Source organism: Coregonus clupeaformis, chromosome 37 (genome assembly GCF_020615455.1).
Source record: "Coregonus clupeaformis isolate EN_2021a chromosome 37, ASM2061545v1, whole genome shotgun sequence".
NCBI lineage: Eukaryota > Metazoa > Chordata > Actinopteri > Salmoniformes > Salmonidae > Coregonus > Coregonus clupeaformis.
This window is the reverse complement of record NC_059228.1, coordinates 24,116,647-24,138,768: the sequence shown is the minus strand read 5'-3', so window position 1 is coordinate 24,138,768 and position 22,122 is coordinate 24,116,647. Positions and strand designations below refer to the sequence as shown.

Sequence of the window (22,122 nt, the reverse complement as noted above, 5' to 3'; positions counted from 1 at the left end):
CGTCGACACCGGCCTCGGGGACGGCCAGGAGGACGCGGAGCAGGGCGAGTCGGATGGCGACGATGGAAGTCCCTCAGCAGAGAGGGATCGAGGATATCCCTCACCGGGACCCAGCACCGTTCCTCCTGGAGCAGACCAGCCACCACCGGCCTGAGGTGAGACACATGAAACAAGGGGTTAATACGGTAATCAGGGGGGAGTAATAACCTATATGTGACCTCATTGATTCTCCTCAGGACTTTGAACGGCCCTACAAACCGTGGGGTCAGCTTCCGGCAGGGCAGGCGGAGGGGCAGATTCCGGGTCGAGAGCCAGACCCGATCCCCCGGTACAAAGACGGGGGCCTCACTGCGGTGACGGTCAGCGTTGGCCTTCTGACGACGCATGGCGCGTTGGAGGTGAACATGGGCAGCGTTCCACGTCTCCTCCGTGCACCGAAACCAGTCAACTACCGCAGGAGCTTCGGTCTGGCTCTGGTGCCACGGTGCCAGAACTGGTTGATAACCTAAAACACACTGAAATGGCGTCAGGTTCGTAGAGGAGTGGCGGAGAGAGTTCTGGGCATATTCTGCCCATGCCAGGAACACCGACCACTCCCCCGGCCGGTCCTGGCAATAGGACCTCAGGAACCTACCCACATCCTGATTAACCCGTTCCACCTGCCCATTACTCTCAGGGTGGAACCCAGAGGTCAGGCTGACCGAGACTCCCAGACGTTCCATGAACGCCTTCCAGACTTTTGACGTGAACTGGGGACCTCGGTCAGACACTATATCCTCTGGTACCTCGAAGTGCCGGAAGACGTGTGTAAACAGGGCCTCCGCAGTTTGCAGAGCCGTGGGGAGACCGGGCAGAGGAAGGAGGCGGCAGGCCTTCGAAAAGCGGTCCACAATGACCAGGATGTTGCTGTTCCCTTGAGAGAGAGGTAGATCAGTTAAAAAATCAACACTCAAATGAGACCATGGTCGTTGTGGAACTGGTAAAGGTTTTAACTTACCCGCTGGGAGGTGCCTAGGTGCCTTACTCTGGTCGCACACTGAGCAGGAGGAAACATGCACCCTCACGTCCTTAGCCAAGGTAGGCCACCAGTACTTTTCGGTCAGGCAGCGCGCTGTACGACCGATACCTGGGTGACCAGAGGAGGGTGACGTGTGTGCCCAGTAGATCACACAATCACGGATAAGCGCAGGCACGTACTGCAGCCCAGCTGGACACTGCGGTGGAGATGGATCTGTGCGTAATGCCTGCGCTATATCCGCGTCCATCGCCCATACTACCGGCGCCACAATGCAGGAGTCTGGCATTATGGGGGTATTGTCTCTGGGCCTCTCCTCTGTATTATACAGCCAGGACAGTGCGTCTGCCTTCACGTTCTTCGTACCCGGAATGTATGACAGTGTGAAATCAAACCGGGTGAAGAATAGGGCCCACCTGGCCTGGCGAGGGTTCAGCCTCCTCGCTGCCCGGATGTACTCCAGGTTACGGTGGTCCGTCCAGACGAGGAATGGGTGTTTCACCCCCTCGAGCCAATGTCTCCACACTGTCAGAGCTCGGACAACAGCCAACAGCTCCCGATCACCAACGCCGTAGTTCTGCTCCGCCGGGCTGAGCTTCTTTGAGAAGAACGCACAAGGGCAGAGCTTGGGTGGCGTGCCCAAGCGTTGAGACAGGAATGCTCCCATCCTAACCTCGGACGCATCCACCTCCACTACGAACGGTAGTGATGGATCGGGGTGGGCCAGTACCGGAGCCGAGGTGAACAGTTCCCTCAGGTTACTGAAGGCCCTGTCAGCCTCAGCAGACCAGCGGAGCCGGGACGGCCCACCCTTCAACAGAGATGTAATGGGAGCTGCGACCTTGCCAAAGCCTCCAATAATAGTTGGCGAAGCCAAGGAAGCGCTGCACCTCCTTTACCGTGGTTGGAGTCGGCCAATTACGCACGGCTGCAATGCGGTCGTCCTCCATCTCCACCCCTGTGGTAGAAATGCGGTATCTGAGGAAGGAGACGGACTGCTGGAAAATCTTACACTTTTCTGCCTTAGCATAAAGGTCATTTTCCAACAGTCGGGCCAGTACTTTGCGAACCAGGGACACATGCTATGTGCACGTAGCGGAATACACCAAGATGTCGTCGATGTAGACCACTACACCGCGACCAAGCATGTTCCGAAACACCTCATTCACAAAGGACTGGAAGACTGAGGGAGCATTCATCAAACCATAGGGCATCACCAGGTATTCATAATGCCCCGTGGTTGTGCTGAATGCTGTCTTCCACTCATCTCCCTCTCAGAAATGCACCAGGTTGTACGCACTCCTGAGATCTAATTTAGTGAAGAAGCGCACTCCTTGCAATGACTCAACCACTGACGGAATGAGGGGGAGAGGATAACTCAATCTAATCGTCTCCTTGTTCAGTGGTCGATAGTCAATGCACGGGTGCAGACCGCCATCTTTCTTCTTCACAAAAAAGAAACTTGAGGAGGCGGGTGAAGTGGAGGGACGTATGTACCCCTGGCGCAGGGACTCGGTGACGTATGTCTCCATAGCCTCTGTCTCCGCCTGCGACAGGGGATACACGTGACTCCTGGGAGGTACAGCGTCTACCCGAAGGTTTATTGCGCAATCCCCTGCCCGATGAGGTGGTAATTTAGTCACTTTATTTTTAGAGAAGACTTGTGCCAGATCATGGTATTCGGGGGGAATGCGCACGGTGGAGGCACCGTCTGGACTTTCCACCGTGGTTGCACCAACGGAAACACCTAGACACCTACCCTGACACTCTCGCATCCACCCCGTGAGAACCCTCTGTGGCCATGAGAAAGTGGGGTTGTGGAGTGCTAGCCATGGAATACCTAACACCACAGGGAAAGCAGGAGACTCAATGATGGAAAAAGTGATCTGCTCACTATGCGTCTCCTGTGTGATCATGGTGACTGGTACCATGACTTCCTTTATCAACCCGGACCCTAATGGTCGACTATCAAGTGCTCTGATGGGGCGTGGAATGGATAGGGGAACTAATGAAATGCCCTGGCGGGGTGCGAAAGTTTTGTCCATAAAGTTCCCAGCTGCGCCTGAATCGACTAGCGCCTTACACTGGGGAACTCTCATGTGATCAGGGAAGTACAGTGGGGAGAACAAGTATTTGATACACTGCCGATTTTGCAGGTTTTCCTACTTACAAAGCATGTAGAGGTCTGTCATTTTTATCATAGGTACACTTGAACCGTGAGAGACGGAATCTAAAACAAAAATCCAGAAAATCACATTGTATGATTTTTAAGTAATTAATTTGCATTTTATTGCATGACTTAAGTATTTGATCACCTACCAACCAGTAAGAATTCCGGCTCTCACAGACCTGTTAGTTTTTCTTTAAGAAGCCCTCCTGTTCTCCACTCATTACCTGTATTAACTGCACCTGTTTGAACTTGTTGCCTGTATAAAAACACATGTCCACACACTCAATCAAACAGACTCCAGCCTCTCCACAATGGCCAAGACCAGAGAGCTGTGTAAGGACATCAGGGATAAAATTGTACACCTGCACAAGGCTGGGATGGGCTACAGGACAATAGGCAAGCAGCTTGGTGAGAACGCAACAACTGTTGGCGCAATTATTAGAAAATGGAAGAAGTTCAAGATGACGGTCAATCACCCTCGGTATGGGGCTCCATGCAAGATCTCACCTCGTGGGGCATCAATGATCATGAGGAAGGTGAGGGATCAGCCCAGAACTACACGGCAGGACCTGGTCAATGACCTGAAGAGAGCTGGGACCACAGTCTCAAAGAAAACCATTAGTAAAACACTACGCCGTCATGGATTAAAATCCGGCAGCGCACGCAAGGTCCCCCTGCTCAAGCCAGTGCATGTCCAGGCCCGTCTGAAGTTTGCCAATGACCATCTGGACGATCCAGAGGAGGAATGGGAGAAGGTAATGTGGTCTGATGAGACAAAAATAGAGCTTTTTGGTCTAAACTCCACTCGCCGTGTTTGGAGGAAGAAGGATGAGTACAACCCCAAGAACACCATCCCAACCATGAAGCATGGAGGTGGAAACATCATTCTTTGGGGATGCTTTTCTGCAAAGGGGCCAGGACGACTGCACCATATTGAGGGGAGGATGGATGGGGCCATGTATCGCGAGATCTTGGCCAACAACCTCCTTCCCTCAGTAAGAGCAATGAAGATGGGTCGTGGCTGGGTCTTCCAGCATGACAACGACCCGAAACACACAGCCAGGGCAACTAAGGAGTGGCTCCGTAAGAAGCATATCAAGGTCCTGGAGTGGCCTAGCCAGTCTCCAGACCTGAACCCAATAGAAAATCTTTGGAGGGAGCTGAAAGTCCGTATTGCCCAGCGACAGCCCCGAAACCTGAAGGATCTGGAGAAGGTCTGTATGGAGGAGTGGGCCAAAATCCCTGCTGCAGTGTGTGCAAACCTGGTCAAGACCTACAGGAAACGTATGATCTCTGTAATTGCAAACAAAGGTTTCTGTACCAAATATTACGTTCTGCTTTTCTGATGTATCAAATACTTATGTCATGCAATAAAATACAAATTAATTACTTAAAAATCATACAATGTGATTTTCTGGATTTTTGTTTTAGATTCCGTCTCTCACAGTTGAAGTGTACCTATGATAACAATTACAGACCTCTACATGCTTTGTAAGTAGGAAAACCTGCAAAATCGGCAGTGTATCAAATACTTGTTCTCCCCACTGTATATGGGTATAGTACAGTGCTCAGCAGAGGGCTCTGAACAAGAGTGGGTGCTCAATACCTGGGGTGATGCGAGAGTGCCATGCCGGCCGTCTCCTGAACCAAAAGAGCGCTGACGACAACGTGTGGTGGAATGTCCCTTCATGCCATCCGAGTGGCAGTGGCACTGGCGCTGCATTCCACCGTCCCATCGAACGCCCGAGGTCGATCCCGATCCATCGCTTCCCCCAAGCTGGCCAGCATCGTGGAATGCTCCTGGACCCTTGCCACGATTCCAGGTGTGCGCTCTTCTCCCGCTGACTCCATAGCAGGTGAGTGATTCTGTGATGAGGTGTGAATGACGGAGTCAGGCGCAGGAGGTAAAACACCGAAATCAAGAGTTTATTCAGTGTACAATAATGTAGCGCATATAGCTACAGAACGAAACTAGCACAAGGGAAATATACTGCATACAAGTAAAGAGTAGCTCAGCCCAGCTACTCACTCTCTCAACGAACAATCACTCACAAAGGACAAGGGGGCAGAAGGAACACTTATACACAGACTAATGATGGAATGAGTACCAGGTGTGTGTGATTGACAAGACAAGACAAGACAAATGGAGTGATGATAAATGGAGCTATAGTGGCTAGTAAGCCGGTGATGACGAACGCCGAAACCTGCCCTAGGAAGGCGGAGGGGCAGCCTCGGCTGAATTCGTGACAATGTAACGATTGCCCTCTCTTTTGATGCAGCAAAATGCTTTGTCTCCTTCCTTTGATGCAAAGACACTATGGCCTTGAAGGAAATGGAAATCTTTGTTCAAATTCTTTCTATCAGAGCGCAATTGACAGGTTACGTAAATACCACATACATTTTGCTCACTGTCTCCTGCATAATTATGTTCTTTATAGACCTCCTACCCACTTTGTTCTCCTGTTTCTCAAATCAACTCTGCCATATCCACAAAGATTGAGATACAATTATAGGGAGCGCTGACTGACACTGACAAAGGGAAATGACTGTTGCCTCTGGATTTGCTGTGCACCTCTAATTGAACTTAATACTTTTCAATTAGCATATCATTATAAAGAATGCTACTTCTCCTCAAACGTATGTAAGTAGGCATAAATACATTGTTTACTTGATAAGAAAAGTATATGCACATTACCATACCTTTCAAAAATAGGCTATGTGGCTGGACTTACAAATGGAACATTTAGAACATCAGAATAGGATATAGTATTGCTAGAGGACATAGAAAGTCTTGAAAAATACAGCAACCAGACAGACTCAATATGATTTCAAAGCACATTGTTTGTTTGGCCTATTCAAATAAAATAAAAAATGTACATCCAAATATGCACAGCTTTGTTGGATAAAGATAAACTGCTGTTTTTCTTTCCTTCAGTTAGACGTTTTCTGAAGCACAGTGACATACACAGCAATGAGAGTTTTCTGTGACCTCTGAAAAAGAGCTAGACTGCCATGTTCTGAGCTGGTTCGAGCCAATGACAACATTGTCATTCTTAAATACATCTTAACACAAGTCGTTCCTATTGTTTTTCTGGGATAGTACACCCAAAATAAACATTTACATGATTTTCTACTTATCTTGTCTGTTGTCAGTTTATGTTGCAGAGGTTTGGAAGGAACTTCCATGCTAGGATATACCCTGTTGATTGCCATTCATTAGAGGTCCGAGGAAGCTAATGCCAGCCAGAGGCTGCTGAAATGAATGAAATAACCTAAATATGCACAACATATAAACTATCTGAGTCAAGGTTAGTAGAAAAATCATGTGCATTTGTATTTTGGGTGAACTCTTCCAAATGTTGGTTTAAATATACATACATGTCAGAAAATTGGCAACATAAACTTACTCTAGATGTTTCTTCTTTAAAATCTCCATATATATATATCCAAAATGTGCCTGTATTATTATGTGCATATATATCTACATGGCTTATTGGTTGTCTATTAAAGCTGTATACTCACCTGTTCTGCAGAAGGAAATGCAATGGTAAAGATGGCCTATACTGAGATTCATGTTTTCTCGGATGAACCAATGACGCACTGGAGGAGGCTATTTTGAAACTCTCCAGTTGGCTGGGTAACTATTCCATATGGATTTGGCAAATAATGATTCTGCCACTAATTTATGTCGATTAAAATTAAATAAACAAGTTTAGATATTACATGCGTTTTTAACGTAATTCCTGTCCTACACACCCCTCCAATTCCCACAATCACTTTCTGTCGGGCGCATTTGTCTGCTGTGCAGCGCCTCCCCAACTGGTTGTTGGTCACTTTGACAAATTCCTGGACGTGAACAGATCAGCTTAAGCGACTCTTGATTGTAACGGTAACGCAGTGAATATTTCACAAGTTGATCAATCTACTACCACCGTCGAAACGTATTTATAGTTTTCACATATTTAGCAAAAGCGAGTTGAAAACCATGGTCGTCTCGGGTTCTGTTTGGTGTTGGGCTCTTTTGACTTGTGTTTTAATCTCTTTTCACAATATGTTGACGGCATACGCTGAAATAAGTTGGCCAGCGAGTTCCACGACGACGAACGTTTGGCTTAAACGTATGGATAAATTGCCTTTGGAGCTGCGCGCAAACGTAAAATCCGCATGGGTCAAAGTCCCAAAGTATATCGACAAGGAATCCACCTTTTCCAGAGCTTTTAAAATGGAAACAATTGATGGAAAAGCCGCAGTTCCAAAAGGTGGGGAGAAATTGTCAAAGTACTTCGACGGAGTTATTGGGAAAGTGCCACCAGACGCTGTATCTACTGTCAGAGATAAAAAGGCGCCAAACCTTTCCAAGCATTTTACTGCTGACAGCAAAAAGTCTGACAGTTCCTTTGAAGTTAAAGATGGCACACTTGCTTTAAGTAACCGTGCGAGGACAAAGCGAAGCACAGCATTTGGCGAATATTCGGACAGGAGTCAAATTGGAGGTCCTGGTGACGCATTTTCAGCCGAGAAGCTTGTGGAGCCTTTACAAGGCGTTTACAGTCCGAGGACAGAATACCGACGAACTGGGGAGGACACAAGAACTAGCCCGAGGCAAAGTGAGCCGCTTCTGGTTACCTCCACTTTCCCTCTATCCGGAGACTCTGCGCACAACCAGGCAATGGGGCACTGGGTTGGAGAAAACAGCAGCGTGAGTTCAAATTAAAGTTCATAATGTACATAATCACTGTATATCAAATAGTGTGCATTTCTAAAGAACATTTTTAACACAACCTTTTAGTCTTTTACTCAATGTATCTCCTGCAGTATATTTCCAAAGCCTAGCATTCAGTTGCGCATCATTACGCACAGCTTTCTCACCCCGCGAGAAATAATGCATGGTTTTCTTGTAAATTAAACTCAGAGGGAGCATTTATCTGAATTATTTACAGATATGAGATTATTCATGTATAACATGTCTGTCACATGATTGAGGTTACTTTGCTTTATGGCTATTTAATTATTAGTGCGCAGGGGCAGACTGGGACAAAAACTCTCTGTCTGTCTGTGCTTCTCCTTGTTCTCCTCTGTTGTCACTCTGTCTGTCTTTGCTTCACCTTGTACTCTGTCTGTCACTCCTAAGTGTTAATGGCTATTACATTTAGAGCCAACATATTAAGGAACTGGCAGTACATCTGTGTATCTATGTTTTCTTCCTACCTCCACTGCACTCACCTCTGAGCTGTCTCTGATAAGACTAGCATCCTTTCCCACATTACTGGTACCTGAAGACCAGGGGACCACACTGCCTGTGCTGGGCCCAGCAACATCCTAGTTGTGAATGAATTAACACATTTATTAGATAAAGAAGAAAAATTACTGAATAAATGCCTAATAGATTACCATTGGCCCATAATACCTTAAAAAATCCCCCCCATCCTTAATTGCTATTACATATATAATATTGAGCCAAACTATCAATAAACTGGCAGTAAATCTGTGTCAGTGTGTGTGTTTCTCTCTCTGTTCTCTCTACCTCCACTACACATGACTGCTGCATCAGCAGCTGAGCTGTCTGTGCTGCTAAGCCTAGCATCACTGGGACCAGAATACCAGGGGACCACACTGCCTGTGCTGGGCCCAGCAACATCCTCGGATAACACTTTATTTTAAGGTCCATATTAAACAATTTATAAGGCATTTGCAAACTGTTTGCTCACCATTTATTAATCATTACTCCCACATTTGTAGATGTTAGTAAGCTAGTTATTCACACGTATATATATTTCCTTAAACATCCTGTGTTTTGTGCTTATTCTTTTACCAGGTACAGCAGGAATGTCTACCAATGGCATGCACAGCTTTTTTTTTGAGAAATTACACTGGTAGTAATGATTAATTAATGATGAACACACCATTTATAAATTCCTTATAAATGGTTTATTATGGACCCTTAAAATAAAGTGTTACTCATCCTAGATGTGAATGAATAAACAAATATTTAACCAATTATGTTCTTTAATGCAGGGCCGACAGACAAGTTCCTTACTTTTCCTCCTTCCACTTTCCTCTTCCATTTTTGCAGTAATGCTGCAATTATTTGGTTGTAATTTTGGGTAGAGCAGACATTTCCATATGTTTTTGTTAGCTGCATGTGCATCATAACTCCACCAGTCCTACCTATGATATCATTTACAAAGATTATAGCTTTTTAAAACATTTTTTCAAAAAAGACTGGCTTTTTATCAATTAGTGTATTTGAGTTTAACCACAATATTTGTTGCATTATTTGTTCTGTCGTTTCTGGAGGATTAAATTGAAATTGCAACCAACTTTCTATGGCTTGTTTTAGAAATAGTGATATTTGGGAGATGATTTCCTTTTCAAATAACTGAAAGTGAGAGGTTGTAATCTGAATAAAGGGAAAAAGGCCATTCTTGAACATGGGGTGAGACAATCTTACTAATTTGCTAGAGAACCAGTTCGGATTTAAGTATAACTTTTGTATGACTAAAGCTTTTAGTGATAGGCCTAATGCTTTAATATTTAATAATTTCTGTCCTCCGAATTCATATTCATTATATAAATAGGCCCATTTAATTTTGTCTGGCTTGCCGTTCCAAATAAAATGGAATATTTTTTTCTCATATAATTTAAAAAACGGTTCACTAGGTGTAGGCAAGACCATAAGCAAATAGGTAAACTGGGACAATACTAAAGAGTTAATCAGGGTGATTCTTCCACAAATAGACAGGTATGGTCCTCTGTAGCTCAGATGGTAGAGCACGGCGCTTGTAAAGCCAAGGTAGTGGGTTCGATCCCCGGGACCACCCATACACAAAAAAATTTATGCACGCATGACTGTAAGTCGCTTTGGATGAAAGCTTCTGCTAATTGGCATATTATTATTATATATTATTTACCTTTCCATGGTAGCAAGATCTTATCTATTTTTGCTAACTTTCTATTAAAATGTATTGGAGTGAGATCATTTATTTCATTTGGGATATGTATTCCAAGTATATCCACATCACTATCAGACCATTGTATTGGTAAACTACATGGTAATGTAAAATTTGTATTTTTTAGTGATCCAATACGTAATATAGTACATTTATCATAATTTGGTTGTAATCCAGAGAGGTTAGAAAATGTATCTAGATCCCCTATGAGGATAAACACATATATATTAGACAAAGAACAAAATCACTGAATAAATGCCTTATAGATGACCATTGGCTTATTTAATACCTTATAACAGCCTAACTACATATTTAATATTAGTGCCTGGCGTGTTCCCCCCTGCCCACTTAACTAAGTGTTGAAATATTAGGCTACATATAATTAAATAGAAGAAAACAGAACAAGAGAGAGTAGGAGAGAGAGAGACTGCCAGTTCCTTAATGTTTTGGCTGTATAATACAGCCAATGGCTACATTAAGGAACTGGCAGTCTTTCTCTCTCGCTCCCTCTTTTTCTAGTTCATTCTATTGAATTCAATATAGAACGATGCTGGGACTCGTTTATGTGGATGCGGATAGATTTCCCACGTATGCGTATCTTTCTGCCAAGAAGTGACAGGCCTTTCAGCGAATGAAATAGGTGGGAAAAAGGCAGGACTTTCCAGCCTCCAGTGGCTATGTTCTGTAATTCAACAACAGAGTCACTTGTTACTACAGCTCCTAAACTAAGACCACTCGCTGGCTGAAGAGACTAAGATTCAGAAGCGAATAAACTTTGATAAAACAATTAAAATACACAGATAGTCCCCGAATTGACCTTTAACAGAGGATTATTTAGCAATTATTGTGAATTAATTCAGTGTTTCATTGTAATACATGATGACTTGTATTTAATAAAAAGCAGTAGCACTGTATTTAATGTCTTATACAGTAGATGGCTATTGGGTTATGTGTTATAAATGCCAATCTAATGACTTTTTAGGATATTGATCAGGCAAATGCTCAAATATATTATTATGACAACAGAAAAAAATAAAAAAATAAAAAAATCTTGACAGGGCCATGGGCTGTATCCCTTTTTTTTTGTAAATCAATTTCAACCAGCCCACCCAACAAAACGATGATCCATCTGGCATTGGCCAGAATTGCCAGATGGCCAATCCGACCATGTTAGTGCATAATTATAGGAGAGGGATTAGAATCAACAAATGTGAGCGCACTTGTTGGAGTGGACTAAATGGGTAGGCTTTTTGTAGGTGTTGTCTGTGAAATATTGGTATTTCCATGAAAAAGGAATAAAGAAAATATGTTGCAAGCATACAGTGAAATATTACTCCACCAGCGTTTTACTCATCACATAACTAAAGCTCAGAATGAGCACTGTGCCTCCATACAAAAGACAAAGAAATCCATTTTTTGGCACTGATATGACTATTCTATCTCATTCCATTATAGAGAAAAAACATATTCATAATAGATTAAATAATTACATTCTTATTCACAATAATCTGCACAGACAAGAAACAAATCAGGGGCAGACTGGGACCAGAAATTGGCCCCGGCAAATTGGCCCCGGCATCCTTGAGGCCCCCATTATTAGCCAGATAATTATCATCCAAGTTACACAGGCCCACTGGGCTAAAGATGGAGCAGCCCATCTGGCATTTGCCCGAAATGCCAGATGGCCAGTCCGCCCCTCCCTGGGCTGTAGGCTACCCAGGGTATACTCTGACCAGCATTTTCACAATTTTACAATTCATTTAAGACCTCCTTTGTCAATGGCATTTGGCTCACTGTTGTAAGTTCAAAATTAGTCCAACCACCAACATCAGTAAGGTATGGCGTGGCGCAGTGGTCTAAGGCACTGCATCGCAGTGCTAGCTGTGCCACTAGAGATCCTGGTTCGAATCCAGGCTCTGTCGTAGCCGGCCACGACCGGGAGACCCATAGGGCGGTGCACAATTGGCCCAGGGTAGGGGAGGGAATGTCCAGCAGGGATATAGCTCAGTTGGTAGAGCATGGCGTTCGCAACGCCAGGGTTGTGGGTTCGATTCCCACGGGGGGCCAGTATGAAAAAAAATAATGTATGCACTCACTAACTGTAAGTCGCTCTGGATAAGAGCGTCTGCTAAATGATGTAAATTTAATGGCAATAGTAGCAGTAATAGGTGTGGTCTAATCTACACTGAGTGTAGAAAACATTAAGAACACCTGCTCTTACTCCCATGTTAGCAAACTTTGATCTCTTATGACTTCTTTTTACAATGACGTTGCTATCCTATTCTTGCTATTGAATGATAATAACCTGCAATATAAACTGTAATATACTAGTTATGAAACTCATGTAAGAAACAATTCTTGCCACTTACATATACACTGAGTGGACAAAACATTATGAACACCTGCTCTTTCCATGACATAGACTGACCTGGTGAATCCAGGTGAAAGCTATGATCCCTTATTGATGTCACTTGTTAAATCCACTTCAATAAGTGTAGATGAAGGGGAGGAGACAGTTTAAAGAAGGATTTATAAGCCTTGTGACAATTGAGACATGAATTGTGTATGTGTGCCATTCAGAGAGTGAATGTGAATGAGCAAGACAAAAGGTTTAAGTGCCTTTGAACGGGATATGGTAGTAGGTGCCTGGCGCACCGGTTTGTGTCAAGAACTGCAACGCTGCTGGGTTTTTCATGCTCAATAGTTTCCCGTGTGTATCAAGAATGGTCCACCACCCAAAGGACATCGAGCCAACTTGACACAGCTGTGGAAAGCATTGGAGTCAACATGGGCCAGCATCCCTGTGGAACACTTTTGACACCTTGTAGAGTCCATGGTCCGACGAATTGAGGCTGTTTTGAGGGCAAAAGGGGGTGCAACTCAATATTAGGAAGGTGTTCTTAAAACCAGTTAAATGTAACTAAATGTAATCGAAAATGTAATCTACGTAATCCCCAAAAGTAATTATTTATCATGAGAGGGCCATAAACAATAACTAGCAATGATGCATACTCCAAGAAATGTTGGAATCTCACCTTTCTGGTAAAAAAAAATTATAAATCGCTGAGGTGTAGTCACTTTTGAGGGCACAAGCTCAAGTACACAGTACAAATATGATAAAAATATGAAATGTTTTATATGATGTATTTCCTATTAAATAAAACTGTATGAATAAGGCTTGAAATGACTTATATGCTTTCTAAATATAGTATAATCAAATTATAAAATGACTAACTATAAGATATCACCTTCCTTATAACTGTAAAATGCATATTTGTATGTTTAGAGTTAGAGAAAATGTGCATATTTTCTAAAGATCTCTCTTGATCAAAGTGTCTGCCCCTATCGCTGTGAACGTCTCACATAGCTCTAGCTTGGCTTCCTGAACCCTTTAGGAACTCGCCTTTCATCACATAAAACACAGAATGTGTTTTTTGTTTAAAATCTTTGAATTATTTTTGATTACTTGCTATAAATTGATCTCTGAATGTGCTACTGCGACGAAACAACTCTCTCCTGCTGTGCTACGTTGCTAGTGTCTGTGAGTAGGGTTCAGACAGGAGTTGATGGACAGTCGGAAGAGCGAATGAAATGGTAGGAGGGACATCCCAGCTTCATGTGGTGTCAGATTTCACATCCTGCTTCACACAGGCAAAATATACATAGTCCTGTGTCCGTGAGAATCAGGGCTATCGCTCAATGCAATCCATTTCGATCTATGGCAATTTATAAGCGAAAATCCCGGTCGGTACCAGAACCACGCAGGTCCCCAAAACAGGGGACTTTACATCTCAGAGGTTTTCATGTTTTGTATACTCAGTGTATAATAGGTTACCGCAGTATGTAAGTGTAGCAGTCATTGATACTGTGGTTCAAACTGTTATGGGGTCTATTGGAAACAAGTTGTTTCTGAATGTTTCAGTTTCTGTAGTTTCATGCTCCTATGAGATCCAGTAATTCACTGTTGCTGATGGGGACTATGTGTAATAGATGTAGTTCAGTGAACTACACCTTGCCTGGGTAACTTTGCCAGAGAGCTGAAGACTCATGTTAGAGCTCAGGGATATTGCTTAACTATAGCTCAGTGAGCTACCATGGTCTTGAGGCGCACAGACAGCCGGTGGTTGGATACCTGATTGATTACATTATACACCACTGTGAAAGGCTGTAATGAAGACCATGTTACTCTGTGAATGTTCCCCCACAATGTCTTAATGACATAGTATTATATGTATGTGGGGTTGGCAACAGAATACTTTGCGGTTATTGAATAGTGTTAGTGTAATTATTCCTGTACGTACAGTGTAACACATATTGCAATTACTCATTGTTACACTGCACTTGCCATTTACTTAGGGTTAGGGTTAAGATTAGAGTTAGGGTAAGGGTAAGGGTAAGGATTACTGTTGTAAGTACAGTGTAAAAATGTCTAATTACTATACTTGTTACACTGTACTTACAGGAATAATTGTACAGTAACAAGGGCACTTAAAGTGTTAGCCTACCACTCCTATAACTATATTTGTACTCCTCCAAATTACACTTGTATTTGCCTTATCATGAATGATTTGTGTGAAGGGACCATAATGTAGAACATCACCATGGGGCCTCAGCACTTCCACAGCACTCAGATTCATTTGGCTCCACAAAGTGCATTTAAAGTCAATGCTGCACTTCAGTTGCACGCACGCGCACACACACGCACACACACACTCACACCCACACACCCACACACCCACACACACATACACACATACACACACACACACACACACACACACACACACACACACACACACACACACACACACATGCACATGCACACACACTCACACACACACACACACACACACACACACACACACACACACACACACACACACACACACACACACACACACACTCACACCCACACACACACACACACACACACACACATACACATGCACACACACACACACACACACACACACACACTCACACCCACACACACACACACACACACACACACATACACACACACACACACACACACACACATGCACACACACTCACACACACACACACACACACACGCACCTGCACACACACACACACACACACACACACACACACACACACACACACACACACACACACACACACACTCACAAGTACACATGTACATAGGCACACAAACACACACACCACACACACATTATGTTGTGGACTTAATCAGAGATGAAGCAGGTGGGGAATCATATTTGACAAGTTTGCATGTGATTAATTATTAATAACTGTCACAGCATAGTAGTATTGAAGAGTATAGGCTGATTGTGCTGTTATTATTTATCTATTTATTTTCATTGGTGGGAGATATTATGATGTTCCACATCTTTTTTCACTCAAATCTCATTTTAAGCTAAATCATGATCCTTTCAACATAAAATTGCAGAGGTTTTGACATTTATCTCAAAATGCAACTGTTTGAATGTACAGGTATATACTGAATTCTTGTACTGACACCTTATGGATGCCAGAATCTACAGTACCTTGTTAACTAGAATATAATGTTGTCATGTGTCATCCCTTACAATGGTGCATGAGCCACACATAGGCACCTGCCTGAAGCAAAACAGATCATGCTATCATGTTCTAAGCTGAGCGAGGTCGTGAAACACTACTCAGCCCATGTCTTGTGGTGGCATTCATACACCCATTATTTCTCAGGTGCTTGGAATGCAAAGGACTTATTATGGAGTAAGGAATCCTCATACACTTTGACGTTTTAAACATAGCAAGCATGGATGTGTGGATTGGTGATAATGGAGTGTTGGCCTACAGCAAGCATTTAAAGACTGTAATGTTGTTCGCAAAGCTCAATCAATGCCTGTTTAGAGGTCGCTAGAGTTGATTTTTGTGCCCAATAAGGGTGAAATTGATTGTTGAATCCTCTCAAACTGGACATTCAAGGTTTATGTGCTCAATGTGCATAGGTAAACAAAGAGATGAGAAGGCTAATGCATAAGGGCTTTCAACAGAGTTCTGTTTGGATGAAATGGGTACTTCACAGAATAACCTGTCCTCACTCACAAAGACAAACAATCAATTCAATCCGTATTTGTGATTAGGAAAGACCAAGGTCTTTCTATAGCTAAGCCATATCTTTTTTGTTTGTCGTTTGCCACTAAGTTTATTTTTTGTAGATGTCCTTTTGTAGATGTCCTCTTGATTACAATCAAGATGGTGGGCTTTTAGCTAACTAAATGTAAGCAATCAATATTTCACTGCAGGTGTTTGATTAAAATTATTTCTTATGAATATATGAATACATGAATCCTTATTCATAAGAACAAAACATGTCACATATTCTTCTGTCATAAGTGTTTATCTTAGTGATTGCACAACTTCCTTTCACATTCTGTTATTAATGTGTGCCTGATTATTAGGTTATCACAAAATTCAAATCTCTGAAAAGTTTGAGGGGTGCCTCGAAACAGCAACAGTAATCAGAGTGAGCATCGCCAAATGTGTTCAGCTAATGAAAATACAGCTTTTCTAAATTACTTGTTTTCTACATCTCTTTTTGCTATTCCAATCCGAGAAGGCAATGTACCAGTTTTAATAACGAATCAACTTGAGATGTATTTCAGTGGCCTCTGAATTGCCTGTGCTTGCCAGTGCAGTGAAATGGGTTGCAATCTGGAGAGAACAACAGAGCCACAGTCACAGTCTTTCTTCTCCTGCTACCTGCCAGCTTTGTGTTGTTTGACAAGTCTTTCTCAGTGGCACTGCATATCCAACTAGTGTGTTGTTCACCAGGGGCCCAATTAAATGAATGTGTTTGCCACGATGTCTAGATCAGGGCTGTCCAACCCTGTTCCTGCAGAGCTACCGTCATGTAGGTTTTCATTCCAGTCCTAATCTAGCACACCTGATTCTAATAATTAGCTGGTTGGTAAACTGAACCAGATTAGTTACAACTGGGGTTGGAGTGAAAACCTACAGGAGGGTAGATTTCCAGCAGTGGAGGCTGCTAAGGGGAGGACGGTTCATAATAATGGCTGGAATGGAGTGAAAGGAATGGTATCAAACACATTCCATTCACTCCATTCTGGCTATTATTATGAGTTGTCCTCCCCTTAGCAGCCTCCACTGCTCTCCAGGAACAGGGTTGGACCTATGAGCCATATTTTTTTCAATCATTCGATGCATTCAGACCCCACGCTACCTCGTCTTATAGGGAATCAGGTCATGACTGGCCTCTCTCACGATCAAGTCTTTTTTTCTTTAGTGGAGATGTTGATGGCTATAGGGTAAAGCGTAGTTTTGGGGAAATGTGGTGGTGTTTAAAACCTCGCCATTAGCTGGTTTATGTTAATGGATTGATTTAATTGTTAATGAATGAACCAATTAAAGTGAAACAAGGCTATGCCTGCTGGGAAAGCTATGTGAAATCAGGACATTTTGGCACTATACACCAGATAGTCTTTCAGACCGTATCAACATTTACCAACCTGGATAAATAAAGGTAATAAAGAAACAAATAAATAATTATTACCAGGAATGAATATACTAGTGGAGTTGGGTAAACATACACCAGGGTGGCCCAGTGGACTCTTTCTCTCCCAAGATATGGTTTATGTATTTGTTATGATATGTCAAATCTTGTACATATTCATGAGTATGCAGATGAGCAGTATACTAGCTCGTATTACGTTGAACTTTTCAGGGAACTTGAAAGGTAACTTACATGTGGTATTGCTTCTGAAGTAGATTCTTTGTGAAGTATATTACAAAGAACCTTCTGATAGTTGACTGATATTAACTGGGTGTCCCTGGAAGTTAATTTAAATCATATGTTTGGCCCCTCAGGAAACTCTGAGTCCAACAGAAAAGTGTCTGCAGTCTTCTATCCAGAGACAGTTTGTATTTCACATAGTGTTCCACATTTCTCATACAAAATTCCCTTTCTAAGATGAATGATCATATCACTCCCCTACCTACCCCATTAGAATGAAGTGATATTTGAGGGATGCAATCTCCTTACATTACGGTCCAGTGGGAGAGAGAAGGATAAACTAAGTATGATTGGAGGCATGTAGTTGGAAAGCATGACAAGTCCTATATGATCCTAAGGGAGTAAGAATGTCTAGGAACTGGATCTATTATTCATATTGTTTCTAGTTTTAATTAAATAGCAGGGGCCAAGCAGGGGCCAATTTGAACCAGTTTGCTACAGCAGAATTTGTTTTATTATTATGTGGATTATAATTAATGGTAATTTTTGTAGCGGTTGATACATTCTTCGTAAGAGAAAATCAAGTCTGAAATTCCAATATGGAAATTACAAACTTCTGAAGCCTTTTAAAATCTCAAATACACTAAAATGTTTAGTTCTCCTGCAACAGGATGCTCAGTTTAAGATCCTATATCTGTAAATTAAATACCCACTGGTGCAGTCCATGCTTGACTGCTGCTTGGCCAACTCTAGCTACATGAGTTACTCTTGACTTAACCTCATCCCCAGGATAATTGCTATTGCACATATCAGTTCAACAGATAGAGAGCCAGCTGGTGGGCGAGAATACTATTGACCAGCATTTCTTCAATCAATCATTATGCCCCTGATTAGGTGTGTTAGCGCTGGGCTGGAACAAATGCCTGGGCATCCTTTAGATCTCCAGGACCAGGATGTTTCTCCATTAGCACTGAACGTAGTGATTAAAATCGGTTTAAAGGAAAGTGTCTGTCATTAAAACGCATATACAAGTTAAGAGCCGATATAACTGTAATCGGCCAACATGGAAATGTTCTGTTCTGTTTTTGATGATGTGAAGTGTTGTAAGATGTAAGAAATCAGTGTATGGGCTGGGGTATTCTGTGAGACCAAAGAATAATCTCAACTTGCCCTCTGCAGCTTTGTGTTGCCTCATCCAAGCAAAGAGAACACTTTGAATTTCAGGGTTTCCGTCCTTGGCTGGAAAACAATAGTGATCTGGTAGCACGGAGAATTGATTTTGTCAGAAGTGTGTGTGTGTGTGCGTGCGTGTGTGTGTGAGAGAGAGGGAGAGAGAGAGCGAGAGAGAGAGAGAGAGAGAGAGAGAGAGAGAGAGAGAGAGAGAGAGAGAGAGAGAGAGAGAGAGAGAGAGAGAGAGAGAGAGAGAGAGAGAGAGAGAGAGAGAGAGAGAGAGAGAGAGAGAGAGAGAGAGAGAGAGAGAGAGAGAGAGAGAGAGAGAGAGGTGTCCAGCTGGTATCACAATGTATATCAAAATGAAATTATGGCTAGAACACCTCTGTTGCCATGGAGTCTGTCCATTCAAGCATCTCCAAAGAATCAAAATCTCTGCATGGGCAAACAGCTCTTTCGTTTAGTATACCTTTTATGTTTCTATCTGCTGTGGGTACATTCACGTTTCGCAAAAGATACAGAATTGGAATTCATGGTTCCATAACAAAATCAGGCACTTGGATAAGGCAATTAAAACAAAATAAAAACAAGAATAGAATGTTAAGATAAAGGGATGACTGATCTCCACAGAGAGTGGGAGCCAATCTGAAAATGATTGGTTGACTTTCCTGGGGCAAAGTTCTCCCCACATCAATAAAACATAAACATGAATAAATGTACTGCTTTTGGCCTTCCAGGGTCCTTACTTAATTTCATGTATGCAAGTGAGTGATGAGATGCATTGAAATGTGTATTTACCTAGAAGGCTCAAAATCATTTTAGTTGCCATTATTATTTGTTTGTTTTGGGTATTTACATAAACGCAATAATGCATCATAAAAACTCTTGAATTTGGAATGTACCTTTTGCAACATCAATAGTCAAGCATTGCAGATGCAGTATGTTAGAGGTTCATTGCTGCTCGGTCCCCGGTGGCTGCAGTATTTGCATGTATAGTAGTTATTCTCGATTGACATGAGCTGCAGTTGCGCTGCCTACCAATAATGAGAGAGACATAGGAACATTTTGTCTCCAATGATGTACCCGTGATGAATCCACTTAGGGACAATTTCTCCTCCTAGTTATCTGCCTGGGCAGCCTGCTGGCCCTGCGGTGGATTGCTGTTGACCTAATTCTATGGGTCAGTATAGTTAACAGTCATGAAGCCAATGGGGAGAAACAACAGATATGTGGAAGATGCTCTCACAATTTAGACAGCATTGACTTGGTAATGGATGCTTAGCCTGAACCCAAATCTTGGCCTGACACTTGTGTTAGGGTCAATTACACACAAATCAACAGATCTTCTCACATGGAATTGTATGATTTGTTCTTCATTAGGCTAATGGTGGGTGAAATCATGAAACGTATGACAATTATGTCACAATGCAATTGTCACCACACATGCCTCTGGTATCACCTAAGCTGTGAAAATGAAGGACAACCAATGCTTTTTGGTGTGATATGATATGACTTCATTATATTCCCTCCAGAAAGAGGTTTAGTTGGCATTTGATAGCTTATTACAGACAGATTTAATTTATCATACTAAGTATCAGGCTCCCTTGCATCTAACCCATCATAACCAGCAAAACATGAAGAAACGAATACTACACTCCTATAATTTTATTTGCTATCTAGAACCTAAAAGGGTTCTTCGGTTGTCCCCATAGGAGAACTCTTTGAATAAGCCTTTTTGGTTCTAGGTAGAACACTATTGGTTCCAGGTAGAACCCTTTTGGGTTCATGTACTACCCTTTCCACAGATAGTTCTACATGGAACCCAATAGGGTTCAATCTAGAAACAAAAAGGGTTATCCTATGGGGACAGCCGAAGAACCCTTTTGGAACCTTTTTTCCTCCTCGTGTTTTTCAAAGAGGCAATTAGTTCGAACATCAGAGCCATTTAACTAAATCTATATTCCAAATTGATTCTGACTCTGGTGTTGGTCCTTGCAGACATGGCACATTTAGTTATGCAAATGGTTATCTTCTCCTTGATTGGTTAATTAACCTGGAATGGAGATAGTCCATGCCTAGCAGAGCCGTCGTTTGATGGGTAAATTGTGGGTCAATTGGGTTTTTAGCATTTTGGAGTCGGGCTGGAGGCATGGCATTGTTCTCTAACTCTTGTGTGGCTTTTTTGGTTTAATGACTCGTTCTATGGTCCCATAAGGTTAATGTGTTTAAACTCACTGTAATTGAGCTTTCGACCTCTCTTTCAGTCCCCATTTTTTATTCATGATGCTACGGTACATTGTTGCTCCTCTCTTGATATTTATCTTCTACTCTCTCTATCTCTCCCCCTCTCTATCTATCCCCCATTCACTCTCTATCCCCCCCTTCACTCTATATCTCCCTCTCTCTATCCCCCCCTTCACTCTCTTTCCCTCTCTCTCTCTTTCTCTCTCTCTCTCTCTCTCTCTCTCTCTCTCTCTCTCTCTCTCTCTCTCTCTCTCTCTCTCTCTCTCTCTCTCTCTCTCTCTCTCTCTCTCTCTCTCTCTCTCTCTCTCTCTCTCTCTCTCTCTCTCTCTCTCTCTCTCTCTCTCTCTCTCTCTCTCTCTCTCTCTCTCTCAAACCAGTAGTTTGAATTGAAGAGGGCAGTCCATAAGCGCAGACGAAGGATATCAAGGATCTGCAAAGGTTCTGTATGGAGGAATGGTCTAAGATCCATCCCAATGTATTCTCCAATCTCATAAAACATTTTAGAAAAAGGCTCAATGTCATTATTCTCGCAAGGTGAGGGTGCTGGAGTATTACTTGTTAAACAAAATCAATTTCTCTGAGCAATTGTATTAGTATAACATAATATTATTAAATATATTTTGAGGATATAATATAGCTCAGTATTGGTATTATTTATTTTAAAGTATTTTATTGCTCAGCTTTATCAAGGGACCCAATCATTCCGGACACCACTGTAAAAAAAAAAAAAAGAAAGAATATGTATTGTCACACACCGGATAGGTGCAGTGAAATGTGTTGTTTTACAGGGTCAGCCATAGTATTACAGTGCCCAAAGCACACATCGACAGATTTTTCCCAAAGCACACATCGA

The 22,122-nt window shown here is 42.6% G+C and overlaps 1 protein-coding gene and 1 non-coding gene across 4 annotated transcripts in view; both read left to right on the top strand.

The window, feature by feature from the left end:
* The first annotated feature begins 6,992 nt into the window (after positions 1–6,992).
* Positions 6,993–22,122, top strand: part of LOC121553336 (VPS10 domain-containing receptor SorCS3) — a 49,205-nt gene continuing 34,075 nt past the window's right edge. For all 3 annotated transcript variants that reach the window (XM_045211587.1, XM_041866371.2, XM_045211588.1), the window contains exon 1: positions 6,993–7,884. In XM_045211587.1, coding sequence (XP_045067522.1) covers positions 7,171–7,884 — 714 coding nt within the window. In that variant the 5' untranslated portion in view covers positions 6,993–7,170. The remainder of the gene's footprint in view (positions 7,885–22,122) is intronic.
* trnaa-cgc lies at positions 12,131–12,202 on the top strand. Its single transcript has one exon. It is a non-coding gene; the product is annotated as a tRNA-Ala (tRNA).